We start from the raw sequence: 21,567 nt of genomic DNA, 5'->3' as shown, positions 1-21,567 counted from the left end.
TTTTTATTGCTGTGGGTTCAGACTAAGCTCCTTGAGAGTAGGGACTGTGTCTATATCCCCATCATCTAGTACAGGATCTGGCTTAAATAAAGTCCTTTTTTGAAAGTTGGTGATGGACAAAGTTAACTTTAGAAGCAAAGGTATAAACAGTAGTGTGCAGATCTGAGTTACATGGGCTTTGTTTCTAAACACTGGAATTGCTTGTTAACTTTCACAACAGTTGGATTTTGCATTTGGAAACTCCCCTACTGTGTCTATTTGTTTTTGCCAGAGCAATTTCTGAAACATTTTGTTATATTGTTAGATGTACCAAACAGGGTAAAAATAAGTTTCTTCTTTGCAGTGATCAGAAAGGAAATGTATTTTGAAAAATGTAGACATTTTATTAAAGACTCTGTACATTTATTTAGGAACTCCGTTCAATTCAGTTCAGTTCAGTCCAGTCGCTCAGCACGCCAGGCCTCCTTGTCCATCACCAACTCCCGGAGTTTACTCAAACTCAGGCCCATCGAGTCGGTGATGCCATCCAGACATCTTATCCTCTGTCATCCCCTTCTCCTCTTGCTCCCAATCCCTCCCAGCATCAGGGTCTTTTCCAACGAGTCAACTCTTTGCATGAGGTGGCCAAAGTATTGGAATTTCAGCTTCAGCATCAGTCCTTCCAATGAACACCCAGGACTTATCTCCTTCAGGATGGACTGGTTGGATCTCCTTGCAGTCCAAAGGACTCTCAAGAGTCTTCTCCAGCACCATAGTTCAAAAGCATCAATTTTTCGGTGCTCAGCTTTCTTCACAGTTCAACTCTCACATCCATACATGACCACTGGAAAAACCATAGCCTTGACCAGACAGACCTTTGTTGGCAAAGTAATGTCTCTGCTTTTTAATATGTTATCTAGGTTGGTCATAACTTTCCTTCCAAGGAGTAAGCGTCTTTTAATTTCATGGCTGCGGTCACCATCCGCAGTGATTTTGGAGCCCAAAAAAATAAAGTCTGACACTGTTTCCACTGTCTCCCCATCTATTTCCCATGAGGTGATGGGACCAGATGCCATGATCTTAGTTTTCTGAATGTTAAGCTTTAAGCCAACTTTTTCACTCTCCTCTTTCACTTTCATCAAGAGGCTTTTCAGTTCCTCTTCCCTCTCTGCCATAAGGGTGGTGTCATCTGCATATCTGAGGTTATTGATATTTCTCCCAGCGATCTTGATTCCAGCTTGTGCTTCTTCCAGCTCAGCATTTCTCATGATGTATTCTGCATAAAAGTTAAATAAGCAGGGTGACAATATACAGCCTTGACGTACTCCTTTTCCTATTTGGAACCAGTCTGTTGTTCCATGTCCAGTTCTAACTGTTGCTTCCTGACCTGCATACAGGTTTCTCAAGAGGCATGTCAGGTGGTCTGGTATTCCCATCTCTTTCAGAATTTTCTGTAGTTTATTGTGATCCACATAGTCGAAGGCTTTGGCATAGTCAATAAAGCAGAAATAGATGTTTTTCTGAAACTCTCTTGCTTTTTCGATGATCCAGCAGTTATTGGCAACTTGATCTCTGGTTCCTCTGCCTTTTCTAGAATGAGCTTGAACATCTGGAAGTTCATGGTTCATGTATTGCTGAAGCCTGGCTTGGAGAATTTTGAGCATTACTTTACTAGCGTGTGAGATGAGTGCAATTGTGCGGTAGTTTGAGCATTCTTTGGGATTTCCTTTCTTAGGGATTGGAATGAAAACTGACCTTTTCCAGTCCTGTGGCCACTGCTGAGTTTTCCAAATTTTCTGACATATTGAGTGCAGCACTTTCATAGCATCATCTCTCAGGATTTGAAATAGCTCAACTGGAGTTCCATCACCTCCACTAGCTTTGTTTGTAGTGATGCTTCCTAAGGCCCACTTGACTTCACATTCCAGGATGTCTGGCTCTAGGTGAGTGATCACACCATTGTGATTATCTGGCTCGTGAAGATCTTTTTTGTACAGTTCTTCTGTGTATTCTTGCCACCTCTTCTTAATATCATCTGCTTCTGTTAGGTCCATACCATTTCTATCCTTTATCGAACCCATCTTTGCCTGAAATGTTCCCTTGGTATCTCTAATTTTCTTGAAGAGATCTCTAGTCTTTCCCATTCTGTTGTTTTCCTCTATTTCTTTGCATCGATCACTGAGGAAGACTTTCTTATCTCTCATGGCTATTCTTTGGAACTCTGCATTCAGATGGGAATATCTTTCCTTTTCTCTTTTGCTTTTTGCTTCTCTTCTTTTCACAGCTATTTGTAAGGCCACCTCAGACAACCATTTTGCCTTTTTGTATTTCTTTCCCATGGGGATGGTCTTGATCCCTGTCTCCTGTACAATGTCATGAATCTCTGTCCATAGTTCATCAGGCTCTCTGTCTATCAGATCTAGTCCCTTAAATCTACTTCTCACTTCCACTGTATATTCATAAGGGATTTGATTTAGGTCATACCTGAATGGTCTAGTGGTTTTCCCTACTTTCTTCAGTTTAAGTCTGAATTTGGCAGTAAGGAGTTCATGATCTGAGCCACAGTCAGCTCCTGGTCTTGTTTTTGCTGACTGTATAGAGCTTCTCCATCTTTGACTGCAAAGAATATAATCAATCTGATTTCGGTGTCGACCATCTGGTGAAGTCCATGTGTAGAGTCTTCTCTTGTGTTGTTGGAAGAGGGTGTTTGCTATGACCAGTGCGTTCTCTTGGCAAAACTCTATTAGCCTTTGCCCTGCTTCATTCTGTACTCGAAGGCCAAATTTGCCTGTTACTCCAGGTGTTCCTTGACTTCCTACTTGTGCCTTCCAGTCCCCTATAATGAAAAGGACATCTTTTTTGGGTGTTAGTTCTAAAAGGTCTTGTAGGTCTTCATACAACTGTTCAACTTCAGCTTCTTCAGTGTTACTAGTTGGGGCATAGGCTTGGATTACCGTGATGTTGAATGGGGTCTTGTAGGTCTTCATAGAACTGTTCAACTTCAGCTTCTTCAGTGTTACTAGTTGGGGCATAGGCTTGGATTACCGTGATGTTGAATGGTTTGCCTTGGAAACAAACAGAGATCATTCTGTAGTTTTTGAGACTGCATCCAATTACTGCATTTCAGACTCTTTTGTTGACTATGATGTCTACTCCATTTCTTCTAAGGGATTCCTGCCCACAGTAGTAGATATAATGGTCATCTGAGTTAAATTCATTTAGCCTTTGTTAAATGCATTTAGCCTTTGTTAAATGTAGTTGTATAATGTCATTACCACAAAAGTTGGCTGAACTGCAAGTCATTTAATTTTACTTTTAAGGAACTAGTATTTTTATAATTCTCCAACTGTTTTGATACCAGCTGGATGTATTGCAATTTAATTCTGGTACTAACCACCTGGAGTTAATCCACATACATTATGAATTAAGACTTCACAAGTCTGCCTTCATGTTAGATGGTGGTCTGAGTAGGGCCCTCAGTCCACATGCCCTTTTGACCAAGTGACTATTAATTCAGGGATCACCATCATCCTCTCATGTTTGATAATTCAGTAGAATGACTGACAGAACCCAGAAAAGTACTGTGAAATGAAAGTCGCTCAGTCGTGTTTGACTCTTTGTGACTCCATGGACTGTATAGTGGGTAGCCTTTCCCTTCTCCACGGGTTCTTCCCAGAGCAGGGATCAAACCCAGGTTTCCTGCATTGCGGGTGGGCTCTTTACCCACTGTGCCACAAGGGAAGCCCAAGGGAACCCAGGGATCGAACCCAGGGCTCTCACATTGTAGGCGGATTCTTTACCAGCTGAGCCACAAGGGAAGCCACAAGGGAAGAAAAGTACCGTTATGTACTTACAATTAGAGCATTATCATATTATGGATTTGTTTCCCTGCTAGCTCAGCTGGTAAAGAATCTGCCTTCCATGCAGGAGACGCCAATTTGATTCCTGGGTCGGGAAGATCCCCTGGAGAAGGGATAAGCTATCCACTCCAGTATTTTTGGGCTTCCCTGGTGGCTCAGCTGATAAAGAATCCACCTGCAATGAGGAAGACTTGGGTTCGATCCATGGGTTGGAGGAGGGAAAGGCCAATATTCTGGCTTGGAGAATTCCATGGACTGTATAGTCCGTGGCGTTGCAAAGAGTTGGACATGACTGAACGACTTTCACTTCACTTCACTTCACAACTGAGGAACAGCCAAAAGAAGAGTCACACAAGGTGAGGTCTGGGAAGGTTCCTAGTGCAGAGCTTCCATGCCCTCTTCCCGGTGTTGGAGCACATCACTGTCCTGGTATGTAAAGGTACTCACCAACCAGAGGGCTTCACCAAACTTCAGAGTCCAGAGTTTTCATTTGCTGTTCAGTCGCTGTCATGTCTTACTCTTTGTGACCCCATGGACTTCAGCAATCCAGGCTTCCCTGTCCTTCCCTAACTCTTGGAGTTTGCTCAAATTCATGTCCATTGAGTTTTCATTGGGGTTTCATTATGTAGACATACTCCATTAAATCATTGGCCACTTGATTGAACTTGATTTCTAACTGTCCCTTTTTTGTCTAGGGGTCACACTGGCTCAAAAGTCCAAATCCTGTGTTGGCATGGGTGGTCTTTCTGGTGACCAGGCCCCTGCCTCATTCCTTCCTTATCCACCAGCTAACAAGGGGACCCATGGAAGTCACCTAATTAGTATAAAAAACACACTTCTGTTACTTAGGATTTTCCAAGGGTTTCAGAATTTCCATGCCAGAAATTCAGGACGTTTTATTATACAATGTGGTTTTTGGAGTTAGAATTTTAAAAATCAATTCAAATTACTTACTTAGAAATGGTTGATGAAAGCCTGTCTTTCGTTTTTGAAAAGAATATTTCCATATTCTCTCTCTAACTTCTAAACCAGAACATCTTCAACAAAAATTGAAATTGCTACCCTGCATTCTGTAACTATTTATTTTATATATTTAGGTATTCCCAGTTCCAAAAGGAGTACAGCTTAGATGAAGTGATGACGTCTCGAAAAGTTTTTGACTTTTTGACAGTCCTACAATGTTGGTAAGAAAAACACATTTTAATATTTAATAGAAGTACTATCCCTTCTCCCCCAATCCCACCTCTTGGGTAAACCTTAGGCTCTGTATCTGGGTATATCTGTGTCTGTATGTGCTTTTATAGAACTCCTAAGTATAGTCCTTACACCCGAGTGAGCACCCTTACTTTCTGTTCTTGTCTAGAGACAGGCTGTCTTTTCTTTTCGAAAGTTGTATATTTTACTTCCTTATTTCATGCCTTCCACCTACTCTGTTCTAATAGTGTTTATTCATTTAAATGTGACTTGGGATGACTGTGGAATCTAAAGATTTTTCCCTTGATCATTTCATTTCCTCTGTTGTATATTTCTACTGTAGGGAATTTTACTCAATTATAGTAACTAAGAATAAAGGTAAAACAAGAAAAAAATCGTAGCTGTAATAATGATAGCAGCCCCATCTTGAAAATTGCTTGACATTATCTGTCTCCTAGAAAACTGAGTTAGTATTGCATAGCTCCTATCTGTGTTTAATAATCACCTGGATGTGTCCTGGAGATCCTGGTTGGGATGTAAGTGAACAAGTGGTGTTCATTTTGATCTGTTGCAGTATAAGGATCTGCCCATTTTTAAAGTACAGCTCAACTCAGAGAGAGCTTCCCTGATAGCTCAGTTGGTAAAGAATTCATGTACAATGCAGGAGCCCCCAGTTTAATTCCTGGGTCAGGAAGTTCCGCTGGAGAAGGGATAGGCTACGCACTCAGGTATTCTTGGGCTTCCCTTGTGGCTCAGCTGGTAAAGAATCGGCCTGCAATGTGGGAGGGCTGGGTTCGATCCCTGGGTTGGGAAGATCCCCTGCAGAAGGGAAAGGCTACCCACTCCAATATTCTGGCCTGGAGAATTCCATGGACTACAGTCCATGGAGTCGCAAAGAGCTGGACACGACTGAATGACTTTCACTTTCACTTTCAACTCAGAGAAACCTTCTTGTTTTTGCTACCTTCCTTCACAGTCTGCTGTAAGGAGAAGGCCTATTTTGAGATCAGTTCAGTTCAGTTGCTCAGTCATGTCTGACTCTTTGTAATCCCGTGGACTGCAGCACGCCAGGCTTCCCTGTCTATCACCAACTTCCAGAGCTTACTAAAACTCATGTCTATAGTGTTGGTGATGCCATCTAACTATCTCATCCTCTGTCGTCCCCTTCTCCTCCCACCTTCAATCTTTCCCAGCATCGGGGTCTTTTCCAGTGAGTCAGTTCTTCACATCAGGTGGCCAAAGTATTGGAGTTTCAGCTTCAGCATTATTCCTCCAATGAATATTCAGGACTGATTTCCTTTCAGTCCAAGGGACTCTCAAGAGTCTTCTCCAACACCACAGCATTCAGCTTCCTTTATAGTCCAATTCTCACATCCGTACATGACTATGAAAAAGCCATAGCTTTGACTACATGGATCTTTGTTGGGAGTATGCTTTTTTTTTTAATATGCTGTCTAGGTTGGTCATAGCTTTTCTTCCAAGGAGCAAGTGCCTTTTAGTTTCATGGTTGCAGTCACCATCTGCAGTGATTTTGGAGCCTAAGAAAATAAAGTCTGTCACTGTTTCCATTGTCCCCCTGTCTATTTGCCATGAAGTGGTGGGACTGGATGCTATGATCCATTTTTTGAATGTTGAGTTTCAAGCCAGCTTTTTCACTCTCCTCTTTCACTTTCATCAAGAAGCTCTTTAGTTCCTCTTTGCTTTCTGCCATGAGGGTGGTGTTATTTACATATCTGAGGTTATTGATATTTCTCCCAGCAATCTTGATTCTAGCTTGTGCTTCTTCCAGCCCAGCATTTCTCATGATGTACTCTGCATATAAATTAAATAAGCAGGATGACAGTATATAGCCTTGACATACTCCTTTCCCAATTTGGAACCAGTGTGTTGTTCCATATCCAGTTCTAACTGTTGCTTCTTGACTTGCATACAGATTTCTCAGGAGGCAGGTCAGGTGGTCTGGTATTCCCATCTCTTGTAGAGTTTTCCACAGTCTGTTGTGATCCACACAGTAAATGGCTTGGCGTAGTCAATAAGGCAGAAGTAGATATTTTTCTGAAACTCTTGCTTTTTCGATGATCCAGTGGAGGTTGGCAATTTGATCTCTGGTTCCTCTGCCTTTTCTAAATCCAGCTTGAACATCTGGAATTTCATGGTTCATGTATTGTTGAAGCCTGGCTTGGAGAATCTTGAGCATTGCTTTGCTAGTGTGTGAGATGTATGCAATTGTGTGGTAGTTTGGGCATTCTTTGGTATTGCCTTTCTTTGGGATTGGAATGAAAACTGTCCTTTTTCAGTCCTGTGGCCACTGCTGAGTTTTCCAAATTTGCTGGCATATTGAGTGAAGCACTTTCACAGCATCATCTTTTAGGAATGAAATAGCTCAACTGGAATTCCATCACCTCCACTAGCTTTGTTCATAGTGATGCTTCCTAAGGCCCACTTGACTTCACATTCCAGGATGTCTGGCTCTAGGTGAGTGATCATACCATCATGATAATCTGGGTCATGAAAATCTTTTTTGTATAGTTTTTCTGTGTATTCTTGCCACCTCTTCTTAATATCTTCTGCTTCTGTTAGGTCCATACCATTTCTGTCCTTTATTGTGCCTATCTTTGCATGAAATGTGCCCTTGGTATCTCTAGTTTTCTTGAAGAGATCTCTAGTCTTTCCCATTCTATTGTTTTCCTCTATTTCTTTGCACCGATCACTGAGGAAGGCTTTCTTATCTCTCCTTAAGGAGATCACAAGAGTCTTAACCAAACCATAGATTTTCTCGTATCTCCTATTCCATTGTTTCCCATTTTTCAGAAGGATTTCAGGACCGATTATTTGAGAGAGAACAAAGTTGAAGCTAGTTAGGCCTAGAGTAAAATCTTTATTGTGTTAGCTTAGAAATAACCTTGTGGACTCCTCAGAAATCACCAAAAAATACCTTATGTGTTTGCAAAGGCAAATCTGGAATTCTTTGCAATAAGAACTTTTGGGGAGAGACCCATAGAATCTAAGCAGTGATCGGCAGCCTTTAAATTCTTGCTAGAGGTTCAGTCTTCACGTGGGAAGCATGTGTAATTTTTAACTGCAGGTATTGCTAGGACAGTCCAGTGACCAGCAGGCATACCCTGCCTGCCTGTCTTTCCACATTGAAGAACTCCCAGTCTGAAATCCTAGGATTGAAGTGAACAGGATATCAATAACTATTTTTACCTCCTCTTAGTCCCACTTCAGATGGTGCTGCCGCAGCAATTTTGGCTAGTGAAGCATTTGTACAGAAGCATGACCTGAAATCCAAAGCTGTGGAAATTTTGGCTCAAGAGATGGTGACTGATATGCCAAGCTCATTTGAAGAAAAAAGCATTATTAAAATGGTGTGTCTGAGATTCTGTTTTATTAATCAGTTGAGGAATTTCTTTTTAAAAATTTCAAAGTGACATCATGTCATCAGCTCTTAAAGTTTATTTACTTGAAAAAAATTGGTCTAGAAAATTTAGTATTGTAACCCATCATTTAAGAATCTAAGGGAAAATCACTTATGAGAACATACGCACGTCTAACTAGTGTTCTATTTTTAAAAATTTTGGAATGATTAAATATGCCCAGAACTCCAGTCTTATAGAATTAAAATTAAAAAACAAGGATGTTTTGAGGAACTTTTTGACCCTTCGCACTTTAAAAATTCTGACTGCAGATTGAGTACAAAATGGAGGAAGTAAAAAAAACGAGAATTCTGACCTAGAACTCTAGGTTGAATATTTGAAGATACATACATATATACATATAAAAATATGCATTAGGTACACATGTGTATGTAAATAAGCATTTGGTTTACATTAGAGTTTATAAAATGACTTTATAATAATGCTTTGGATTTTAAAATGTTTCTATAAGTTGCCCAAGATAGGGTGTGGTAGAGGTACAACTTAGGTTTTCCAATTGCAGTACATTTTCCATTGTATCACAATTTGCTTGGAAAAGAGTTGAGTTTGCATGTTAAGGGGTATTAAGAGCATGAATATTGGAAAAATGATGTGAATCCCACGTGATTTTCTGTTGATAAAAGATTGTTTATTTTCATGTAGAAATTCACCCATGTTTATCAGGGAATCAAAATAGTCTCTTGATAAATCTCTTCAATCTACCACAACTCTATATTGTGGTTTGACAGAGTTTTGTAACAGCATTGTATATGGCATGAGGAATTATAAATCGTTTTTATATACCTGATTTAAAACTCTATTCTTTATAGTACAGAATTTAATGTGTATGTCCATTGTCTCTCCTGGATATTTTATTTGAGCTTTCTCTGTAATATAGAATTGACTGAGATTTCAACATTTATGGACAATCCTCAACTGTAAAGGTTATACATATGTTAATCTTTTATAATCCTTACATGAAAGTCCCAGTTTTGATACCTTTAATTTATTTGTATATGATTTTGGTTTTAGGTTGGTTTTGACATGAGTAAAGAAGCTGCCAGAAAGTGCTATGAGAAATCTGGCCTGAGACCAAGTGATATTGACGTAATAGAACTTCACGATTGCTTTTCTAGCAATGAACTTATTACTTATGAAGCACTGGGACTGTGTCCAGAAGGTAATATCTTTGATGAGATGCAGATTAACTTACTACGTTTCATTGAGAAAATTTCACTCTCATTATTGAAACAAAATAATTCGCTAATTAGTGAATTTTCTTTCCCTTCTGTGTTGGCTCTGCCACACTGTGCTAAGTGAATGTAAGCTCTCTTAATGCTGGACTTTCAGAGTTGTAGTCTTGGACAGTACCAAATGAGATGACAGAATATATAAATGATTTGATTTATGTAAATCGAGGGTACTTGTAATACACTGTTAAGTAAAAAAAAAAGAAAAATCACTTATGTAATTATAGGCATTTCAGATGTGTTTGAACAAAGACCTGCAGAAGGGAAAATGGGAAGACTAGTTGGTGGGACCTGGAGATTTTTTTCTTTTTGTTTCTAAAGTGGTTGTACCATTTTCCACTACTACTAGCAAGCAATATGTGAGCTTTTACTTGCTTTATGTTCTTAACAACACTTGATGTGGTCAGTTTTTAAAATTTGAACCATTCAAGAGACTATATAGTGATGTTTTTATTTTCATTTTAATTTGCTTATCCCTGATTACTAATGATGTTGAGCATCTTTTCTTGTGTTTGTTGATATACATGTATCTTTGTGAAGTGTTTGTTCAGGTCTTTTGCCCTTTGATTATTGGGTCAGTTTTCTTCTTTTTTGTGTTGTAAAATTTATATAAATGTATTTTCTGGATACAAGTAATGTGTCTGATATATGTGGACTGTGAACTTTTTCTCCCAGTCTGTGGCTTGTCTATTGTTTTATTTTTGACTGTTCTAGGTCTTTGTTACTGCACTGGCTGCCTTTTTGTTTTATTAATGATATCTCTTGCAGGACAAATTTTAAAAGTTTTGATTATCAGTTACATGTATTTTAATCAATTTTTAAAGATTTATTTATTTTTTATTGAAGGATAATTGCTTTATAGAATTTTATTGTTTTCTGTCAAACATCAACATGAATTAGCCATAGGTGTACATATATCCCCTCCCTCTTGAACCTCCCTCCCACCTCCCTCCTCATCCCACCCCTCTAGGTTGATACAGAGTCCCTGTTTGAGTTCCCTGAGACATACAGCAAATTCTCATGGATTGTCTGTTTTACATAGTAAGGTAAGTTTCCATATTACTCTCTCCATGCATCTCACCCTCTCCTCCCCCTCCCCATGGTCAAAAATCTGTTCTCTATGTCTGTTTCTCCATTGCTGCCTTGCAAATAAATTCATTGGTACCATCTTTCTAGATTCCACATATATGTGTTAGTATACGATATTTATCTTTCCCTTTCTGAATTACTTCATTCTGTATAATAGTCTCTAGGTTCATCCACCAATTAGAACTGACTCAGATGCATTCCTTTTTATGGCTGAGTAATATTCCATTGTGTATATGTACCACAACTTCTTTATCCATTCATCTGTTGATGGACATCTAGGTTGCTTCCATGTTCTAGTTATTGTAAATAGTGCTGCAGTGAACATTGGGTACCTGTGTCCTTTTCAAGTTTGATTTCCTCAGGGTATATGCCTAGGAGTGGGATTGCTGGGTCATATGGTGGTTTTATTCCTAGTTTTTAAAGGAATCTTCATATCATCTTCCAAAGTGACTGTATCAGTTTATATTCCCACCAACAGTGCAAGAGGGTTCCCTTTTCTCCACACTCTCTTTAGCATTCATTGTTTGTAGACTTTTTGATGTTGGCCATTCTATCTGGTGTGAGGTGATATCCCATTGTGGTTTTGATTTGCATTTCTCAAATAATGAGCGATGTTGAGCATCTTTTCATGTGTTTGTTAGCCATCTGTATGTCTTCTTTGGAGAAATGTCTATTTAGGTCTTTCCCCCACTTTTTGATTAGGTTGTTTCTTTTCCTGATATTGAGTTGTATGAGCTGCTTGTATATTTTGAAAATTAATCCTTTGTCAGTTGTTTCACTTGCTATTATTTTCTCCCATTCCGAAGATTGTCTTTTCACCTTGCTTATAGTTTCCTTTGCTGTGCAAAAGCTTTTGAGTTTAAGCATGTCCCACTTGTTTACTTACTGTAGGAGGTGGGTCATAGAGGATCTTGCTTTGATTTATGTTATCTTCGGCAAAGGAGGCACGGATATACAATGGAAAAAAGACAATCTCTTTAACAAGTGGTGCTGGGAAAACTGGTCAACCACTTGTAAAAAAATGAAACTAGAACACTTTCTAATACCATACACAAAAATAAACTCAAAATAGATTAAAGATCTAAATGTAAGACCAGAAACTATGAAACTCCTAGAGGAGACCATAGGCAAAACACTCTCCGACATAAATCACAGCAGGATCCTCTATGACCCACCTCCCAGAATATTGGAAATAAAAGCAGAAATAAACAAATGGGACCTAATGAAACTTAAAAGCTTTTGCACAACAAAGGAAACTATAAGTAAGGTGAAAAGACAGCCCTCAGAATGGGAGAAAATAATAGCAAACGAAGCAACAGACAAAGGATTAATCTCAAATATATACAAGCAACTCCTGCAGCTCAACTTCAGAAAATTAAATGACCCAATCAAAAAATGGGCCAAAGAACTAAACAGACATTTCTCCAAAGAAGACATACAGATGGCTAACAAACACATGAAAAGATGCTCAACATCACTCATTATCAGAGAAATGCAAATCAAAACCACAATGAGGTACCATTACACGCCAGTCAGGATGGCTGCTATCCAAAAGTCTACAAGCAATAAATGCTGGAGAGGGTGTGGAGAAAAGGGAACCCTCTGACACTGTTGGTGGGAATGCAAACTAGTACAGCCACTATGGATAACAGTGTGGAGATTCCTTAAAAAACTGGAAATAGAACTGTTTTTATCCTTTCAATTTCTTTTTTTTTTTTTTTATCCTTTCAATTTCTACAGAATCCATGGTTACTTTTTTTAATTCCTGATATTGATATTTTTTGTTCTTTCTCCTTTTTTTCCCCTTCATCTGCCTACCTAGAGGTTTGCCACTTTTGTTGAGCTTTAGAAAGATTTGGCTTTGACTTTGTTGTTGTTTTTTTTTTCCCCTCTATTTCACTGATCTCTGCTTTTCATTATTTCCCTCCTTTAATTTACTTCGGGTTTGCTTTGGCTTTTTTTTTTTTAAGTTTCTTATGACAGAAGATTTATTTTAGATCTTTCTCCATTTCTAATGTAGTATGTAAAGCTATGTGTTTTTCTCTGAGCAGTATGTTAGCTGCATTCCACCGATATTTTTAAAAATTTATTTATTATAATTGGAGGCTAATTACAATATTGTAGTGTCAATGCCATACATTGACATGAATCAACCATGGGTGTACATGTGTCCCCCATCCTGAACCCCTCCCACCTCCTTCTGCATCCCATCCCTCAGGGTTATTCCAATGCCCCGGCCCTGAACGCCCTGTCTCATGCATTGAACCTGGACTGGCGATCCATTTCACATATGGTAATATACATGTTTCAATGCTTTTCTCTCAAATCATCTCACCCTTGCCTTCTCCCACAGAGTCCAGAAGTCTCTTCTTTACATCTGTGTCTCTTTTGCTGTCTCACATGTAGGGTCATCGTTACCATCTTTCTAAATTCCACATATATGCGTTAATATACTGTATTGGTGTTTTTCTTTCTGACTTACTTCACTTTGTATGATAGGCTTCAGTTTCATCCACCTCATTAGAACTGATTCAAATGCTTTCTTTTTAATAGCTGAGTAATATTCCATCGTGTATATGTACCACAGCTTTCTTATCCATTCATCTGCAGATGGACATCTAGGTTGCTTCTATGTCCTAGCAATTGTAAACAACGCTGCAAGGAACATTGGGGTACTTGTGTCTCTTTCAATTCTGGTTTCCTTGGTGTGTATGCCTAGCAGTGGGATTGCAGAGTCGTATGGCAGTTCTTTTTCCAGTTTTTTAGGGAATCTCCACACTGTTCTCTATAGTGGCTGTACTAGTTTGCATTCCCACCAACAGTGTAAGAGGGTTCCCTTTTCTCTGCACCCTCTCCAGCATTTATTGTTTCTACAAAAAGTCCACAGGTTTTTAATATCCATTGTCATTTAGTTCAAAATATTGAAAATGTCTCTTTAATGTCTAATTTTGTCCTTGACCTATAAACTATTTAGAGGTTAGTTGTTTACTATCTAAGGATTTCGAATTTTCATAGGTATCTTCTTGCTTTCTATTGTAATTTTGTTGTAGTCAGAGATTATGCTTTATTTGGTTTTGATCCTTTCAAACTAATTGAAATTTATTTTATGGCTCAGCACATGTTATATATTGGTGAACTTATATGCACTTGAAAAATAATGGTGATTTCGAGATTGTTAGATGTAGTGTTCTGTATATGTCAGTTAAATCAAGATGATTGATAGAACTTTTCAGATCTTCTATGTCTCCACTAATTTATTAGACGTGCTCTATCACTTGCTGAGAGAGGGGTGTTAGAATCTCATACTATAGTTGTACTAAAATTGTGGAGCTATCTCTTTTTTAAATTTTATCAATTTTTGCTTTTTTTATTTTGAGGCTCTGTTATTTATGGTTTTTATGTCTTCCTGATGAATTTTTTTTCATTATCAAGTATTCTACTTTATCTCTGGTTATATTCTTTGTCTAGAAGTCTCTTTTATCTGACTAACAGCCATGCCAGCCTTCTTATGCAGCAACCAGATAAAAAGCTGTGCAGCAGCAAAGACCCAGCACAACCAAAAATAAATACGTAAATAAATGGTTGTGTGTATGTTAGTCGCTTTGTCATGTCTGACTCTTTATGACCCCATGGACTCTGTCCTACTAGGCTCCTCTCTCCGTGGAATTCTCCAGGCAAGAATACTGGAGTGGGTTGCTGTTTCCTTCTCCAGGGAATCTTCTCAACCCAGGGATCAAACCCTGGTCTCCTGCACTGCAGGCAGATTCTTTACAGTCTGACTTACCATCAAAGGCTATTAGATGCCTCTGGTAGCATCACCATGACCTTTATCATCATTATTTGGACACATTTCACCTCTCATTACCAGAAATATCATCTGGAAGAATATTTTATACTATGCATGCATTTTTGTTTACTCCTTAACTACCTGGATGAATGCCCACAGAATTGATAAGAATGTTGAGGCTGACAAGCATGTGATGTAATTTTTTTCTTTTGAGCTTACATTATGCTTAACAGTGTTTTCAGCCATTTTATTTCATGAAAGTGCTCTTTTTCTCTCTCTCTCTCTCTCCCCTCTCCTCATAGTTGTTTACTAAGAATATTTATATAGCATGTAATGTATAGTTGGAAATGAATACATTTTGGCAAAATTGTGAATTTTTAAACCTAGTATTATTTTAGTTATTGTATCTATTTCAGTGTTTTTCTTATGGTTCTCTGAATCTCTGTTATATTAAGAGCAATTTTGGAAGCAGAGAGCTCTTAGAAACTAATAGGAGCTTTGTTTCATGCAGGAAATGTTCAGAAAATATAAGCCTTTATTACCCAATATTTGTTACCTCACTTTTAGACTTGCTTATGTCAATTTGATGTCAGTTTGAGCCATCAAGAAATGTTTGGTCCAAGAAATTCTTGGCTATCCATAAGTTAAAAAAAAAACCTAACATTATTTATCTCAATGTTATTTTTTTACATTTATGAATATTATTTTTCCTTTTGTAGGCCAAGGTGGAAAACTGGTTGAAAGAGGAGATAATACTTATGGAGGAAAGTGGGTCATAAATCCTAGTGGTGGATTAATTTCAAAGGGGCACCCACTTGGAGCTACAGGTAATGATATGCATAGATTTCATAATTTTTAAATCATTTTTGGCATAAGTGTGAATGATTTGGTCATTGATTTAAGTGAATGATTTTATTCTCTGAGTTTGGTATGCAGTGTTTTAAATGATTATTTATGATATTTTCAATTTTTGTTTAGTATAGTTCAAAAATCTTGATTAATTGTTGAGAATTTGAATTAGTTAAAACTCTAAGTTCAACAAAAGGCATTTTTAAAAGTCTGATTATTTTAAAATAGGTGTACAACTTAATTAACAAGATGTTTCCAAATAGAGGTATTGCTCGATCTGCTAGATAGGATCATCTGAAATAAGCACATTATATCTGTATAGCTGCATATGTGGTTGGTGTTGTATAGAAATTTTTTTCTCTTGAGAGAACTGGTCTAAAAGTTATAAGAATTTTACTGTGACTCTACTGCTAACTGGCCATGTGGCTCTTTTGATTAATTTTCAATTGTTAATGATTAGTCAGTCACTCTGACTCTTTGTTTCCTTAATTGTGAAATGAAGAAATTGTACAAAGTGGTTTCTAAAATAGCTTAGCACTAAAATTCTGAGATTTGTTTTATGAAGACAGGTAAGTTTTGTATTTTTTTTATATTGTCTTATGTATTAAGTAAAATTTTATAAATTATCAGAAATTCCAAAGTAGAAAAGAATTAGAATTTATAGTGTATTTATTTCAGCAATTAATTTTGGTTCATTTCTATTTATCACTCAAATTAGGTAATCTTATAAACTAGTAACAAAAATGAGTATACATAGATAGAGTGTAAGAGAGAAATAGGTAAACAGGCACATACAATTGCAATATAATGTTCCACTTACTATTTGTTTTCTGTTCTGTCTGTTCTTTGCTTCTTTTCTCTCTTTCGTACTATCTTGTTATCAATTGAATATTTTTTAGTATTTTATTTTTCTCTTCTATTGAATTATTTCCTTTTCTCATTTTTTTGGTGTTTGCTCTAGGATTTACAACATGTATCTTTAATTTGCCATGACCTACCTTCAAATAATGTCATACAATTTCACTTATAGGAATTTTTCTAACAGCGTGTTTCCATATACCCTGATACTCTGTGCTATTATTGTCATACATTTACTACTGAATGTATTATAAACCCCACACTATACTATTACTATTATTATTGCTTTAAATAGTTTAATATGTTTTAAATATCTTTAAAAAGTAATCTAAAAACAATGTGAATCAGTGATGTTACTAAGAGTGGCAGAATGACAACATCTGAAAATACTCTCTGTTACAAAATTACCAAGAACACTTGCAAAAATTGTCTAGATCAACTTTTTCAGATCTTTGGTAATTAACCAAAGGCTTACAACAATCTGGAGCAACATTTATTAAAAAGTCAACAGTTCTTTCTCTGTAAGAACAGCAAGCTTTGTGGCACTTTTTACTTGCTCTGATATTAGTCCTTTTCTCCAGCTCCATGGTAGCCTTGCAAACAAGAGCCTGCAGTCATGGTGAAAACTAGCAGTTTACCCAGCACTGGAGAAGTCAAAATTGAGTTGAAGTTCTTTCAAAACCCCATACTTAGAGACTTGTCATTATTTGACCTGTCTGGAAGTTCTCTGGTAAACCATCCTCAAAAAGCTTCTCTTTGTGTAACCCAAAGAGAACCTGCCCAATGCAAACAGTATTTTCCTCAGAGTGATTTGTCAAAAACAATCAGCAACAACTGTTTAACAATGTAGTTGCTTAAGGTGTCAAAAACAGATGGAGCAAGCAACAAATTAAACACCCACCCCCACCCCCCCACCCCTCAGAAAAGAAAAGCTTAAAAGGAAAAGCTGGTGAATGAGTTGTCCATTTTGTTGTTGTTCCAGTTGTGTCCAACTCTTTGTGACCCCATGGACTGCAGCATGCCAGGCTTCCCTGTACTTCACTATCTCTTGGAGTTTGCTCAGACTTATTTCCATTGACTCAGTGATGCCATCCAACCATCTCATCTTCTGTTGCCCCCTTCTCTTCATGCCCTCAATCTTTCCCAGCATCAGGGTCTTTTCCAGTGAGTCAGCAATTGGCATCAGGTTGCCAAAGTATTGGAGCCTCAGCTTCAGCATCAGTCCTTCCAACGAATATTCATGATTGATTTCCTTTATGATTGATTGGTTTGATCTCCTTGCAGTCCAAGGGACTCTCAAGACTCTTCTCCAGTACCATAGTTTGAAACCATAAAGTCTTTGGTACTCAGCCTTCTTTATCATCACATTCTCACATCCATACATGATTACTGGAAAAACCAGAGCTTTGACTATATGGACCTTTGTTGGCAAAGTGATGTCTCTACATTTTTTTAAATTAATTTTTTTATTGAAGGATAATTGCTTTACAGAATTTTGTTGTTTTCTGTCAAACCTTAAGGCGAGTCAGCCATTGGTATACATATATCCCATCCCTATTGAACCTCCCTCCCATCTCCCTCCCTATCCCACCCCTCTAGGTTGATACAGAGCCCATGTTTGAGTTTCCTGAGCCATACAGCAAATTCCTGTTGGCTATCTATTTTACACATGGTAATGTAAGTTTCCATGTTACTCTCTCCATACATCTCACCCTCTTCTCCCCTCTTCCCATGTCCATAAGTGTATTCTCTATGTCTGTTTTTCCATTGCTGCCCTGTAAATAAATTTTTCAGTACCATTTTTCTAGATTCCGTATATGTGTGTTAGAATACAATATTTATCTTTCTCTTTCTGACTTGCTTCACTCTGTATAATAGGTTCTGGGTTCATCCACCTCATCAGAACTGACTCAAATGTGTTCCTTTTTATGGCTGAGTAAATTTGCATTGTGTATATGTACCACAACTTCTTTATCCATTCATCTGTTGATGGACATCTAGTTTGCTTCCATGTTCTAGCTATTGTAAATAGTGCTGAAATAAACAGTGGGACACCAGACATTCTGGAATGTGAAGTCAAGTGGGCCTTAGGAAGCATCACTATGAACAAAGCTAGTGGAGGTGATGGAACTCCAGTTGAGCTATTTCATATCCTGAAAGATGACACTGTGAAAGTGCTGCACTCAATATGCCCGTAAATTTGGAAAACTCAGCAGTAGCCACAGGACTGGAAAAGGTCAGTTTTCATTCCAATCCCAAAGAGACACAATGCCAAAGAATGCTCAAGCTACCGCACAATTGCACTCATCTCACATGCTAGTAAAATAATGCTTAAAATTCTCCAAGCCAGGCTTCAGCAATATGTGAACTGTGAACTTCCAGATGTTCAAGCTGGATTTAGAAAAGGCAGAGGAACCAGAGATCAAATTGCCAACATTCGCTGGATCATTGAAAAAGCAAGAGAGTTCCAGAAAAACATCTATTTCTGTTTTATTGACTATGTCTAAGCCTTTGACTGTGTGGATCACAAAAACTGTGGAAAATTCTGAAAGAGATGGGAATACCAGACCACCCGACCTGCCTCTTGAGAAGCATGTATGCAGGTCAGGAAGCAATAGTTAGAACTGGACATGGAACAACAGACTGGTTTCAAATAGGAAAAGGAGTACGTCAAGGCTGTATATTGTCACCCTGCTTATTTAACTTACATGCAGACTACATCATGAGAAACACTGGGCTGGATGAAGCACAAGCTGAAATCAAGGTTGCTGGGAGGAATATCAATAACCTCAGATATGCAGATGACACCACCCTTATGGCAGAAAGTGAAGAAGAACTAAAGAGCCTCTTGATGAAAGTGAAAGAGGAGAGTAAAAAAGCTGACTTAAAACGCAACATTGAGAAACTAAGATCTTGGCATCCGGTCCCATCACTTTGTGGCAAATAGGTGGGGAAACAGTGGAAACAGTGGCTGACTTTATTTTTCTGGGCTCCAAAATCACTGCAAATGGTGACTGCAGCCATGAAATTAAAAGACGCTTACTCTTTGGAAGAAAAGTTATGACCAACCTACATACCATATTAAAAGCAGAGACATTACTTTGTCAACAAAGTTCCATCTGGTCAAGGCTATGGTTTTTCCAGTGGTCATGTATGGATGTGAGAGTTGGACTATAAAGAAAGCTGAGAGCTGAAGAATTGATGGTTTTGAACTATGGTGTTGGAGAAGACTCTTGAGAGTCCCTTGGACTGCAAGGAGATCCAACCAGTCCATCCTAAAGGAGATCAGTCCTGGGTGTTCATTGGAAGGACTGATGTTGAAGCTGAAACTCTAATACTTTGGCCACCCGATGTGAAGAGTTGACTCATTTGAAAAGACCCTGATGCTGGGAAAGATTGAGGGCAGGAGGAAAAGGGGATGACAGAGGATGAGATGGTTGGAAGGCATCACCAACTCGATGGACTTGGGTTTGGGTGGAGTCCGGGAGTTGGTAATGGACAGGGAGGCCTTGCGTGCTGCAGTTCATGGGGTCACAAAGAGTTATACACTACTGAGCGACTGAACTGACATGTGTCCTTTTCAACCCTGGTTTCCTCAGGGTATATGCCTAGGAATGGGATTGCTGGGTCATTTGCTGATTTTATTCCTAGTTTTTAAGGAATCTTCAAACTGTCTTCCATAATGACTATATCAATTTACATTCCCACCAACAGTGCAAGAGAGTTTCCTTTTCTACACACCCTCTCCAGCATTTATTGTTTGTAGACTTTTTGATGATGACCATTCTGCCTGGTGTGAGGTGACATCTCATTGTGGTTTTGATTTGCACTTCTTGAATAATGAGCTGTGTTGAGCATCATTTCATGTGTCTGTTAGCCATCTGTATGTCTTCTTTGGAGAAATGTCTATTTAGGTCTTTTCCCCACTTTTTCATTAGGTTGTTTCTTTTCCTGATATTGAGTTGTATGAGCTGCTTGTATATTTTGAAAATTAATCCTTTGTTTAATTTACTCCTTTGTTTAATTAATCAGTTGTTTCATTTGCTATTATTTTCTCCCATTCCGAAGATTGTCTTTTCACCTTGCTTATAGTTTCCTTTGCTGTGCAAAAGCTTTTGAGTTTAAGCATGTCCCACTTGTTTACTTTTATTTTTATTTCCATTACTGTAGGAGGTGGGTCATAGAGGATCTTGCTTTGATTTATGTCATCGGGTTTTCTGCCTGTTTTCCTCTAAGCGTATTATAGTTTCTGTTCTTACATTTAGGTCTTTAATCCATTTTGAGTTTATCTTTGTGTATGGTGTTAGGAAGTGTTCTAATTTCATTCTTTTACATTTAGCTGTCCAGTTCTCCCAGCACCATTTATTGAAGAGGCTATCTTTGCCCCATTGTATATTCTTGCCTCCTTTGTGAAAAATCAGGCACCCATAGGTGCATGGGTTTACTTCTGGGCTTTCTATTTTGTTCTATTGGTATATATTTCTGTTCTTGTGCCAACACCATACTGTCTTGATGACTGTAGCTTTGTAGTATAATCTGAAGTCAGGAAGGTTGATTCCTCCAGCTCCATTCTTCTTTCTTAAGATTGCTTTGGCTATATGGGATCTTTTTTGTTTCCATATGAATTGTGAAATTTTTTGTTCTAGTTCTGTGAAAAATGCATTGGTAGTTTGATAGGGATCACATTGAATCTGTAGATTGTGTTTAGTAGTATAGTCATTTTCACAGTATTGGTTCTTCCTACCCAGGAATATGGAATATCTCTCCATCTGTTTATGTCACCTTTGATTTCTTTCATCAGTGTCTTATAATTTTCTGTGTACAGTTGTTTTGTCTCCTTAGATAATATTATTCCTAGATATGTAATTCTTTTTGTTTCAGTGGTGAATGGGATTGATACATTAATTTCTCTCTGAGTTTTCATTGTTAGTATATAGAAATGCCAGTGATTTCTGTGTATTGATTGTGTATCCTGCAACTTTGCTAAATTCACTGATTAGCTCTAATAATTTTTTGGTACTATCTTTAGGGTTTTTTATGTACAGTGTCATGTCATCTCCAAACTGAGAGCTTTACTTCTTTTCTGATCTGGATACATTTTGTTTGTTTTTATTCTCTGATTGCTATAGCTAGGACTTCCAGAACTATGTTGAATGATGGTGGTGAAAATGAACACCCTTGTCTTGTTCCTGATCTTAGGGGGAATGCTTTAAGTCTCATCATTGAGAATAATGTTTGCCATAGGCTTATTATATATAGCCTTTAATATGTTGAGGTAGATTCCT

The 21,567-nt window shown here is 38.0% G+C and overlaps 1 protein-coding gene across 1 annotated transcript in view; it reads left to right on the top strand.

Moving 5' to 3' along the window:
• LOC136151636 (sterol carrier protein 2) overlaps positions 1-21,567 on the top strand; it is a 106,186-nt gene that overhangs the window by 45,025 nt on the left and 39,594 nt on the right. The window contains exons 8-11 of the mRNA XM_065912934.1: positions 4,937-5,023; positions 8,251-8,401; positions 9,482-9,629; positions 15,295-15,402. Of these exons, the coding sequence (XP_065769006.1) occupies positions 4,937-5,023; positions 8,251-8,401; positions 9,482-9,629; positions 15,295-15,402 (494 nt within the window). The remainder of the gene's footprint in view (positions 1-4,936; positions 5,024-8,250; positions 8,402-9,481; positions 9,630-15,294; positions 15,403-21,567) is intronic.

This window comes from Muntiacus reevesi, chromosome 1 (assembly GCF_963930625.1).
Source record: "Muntiacus reevesi chromosome 1, mMunRee1.1, whole genome shotgun sequence".
In the NCBI taxonomy this organism is placed as follows: Eukaryota; Metazoa; Chordata; class Mammalia; order Artiodactyla; family Cervidae; genus Muntiacus; species Muntiacus reevesi.
The sequence above is the reverse complement of the archived record's forward strand: the minus strand, read 5'-3'. Positions and strand labels throughout refer to the sequence as shown.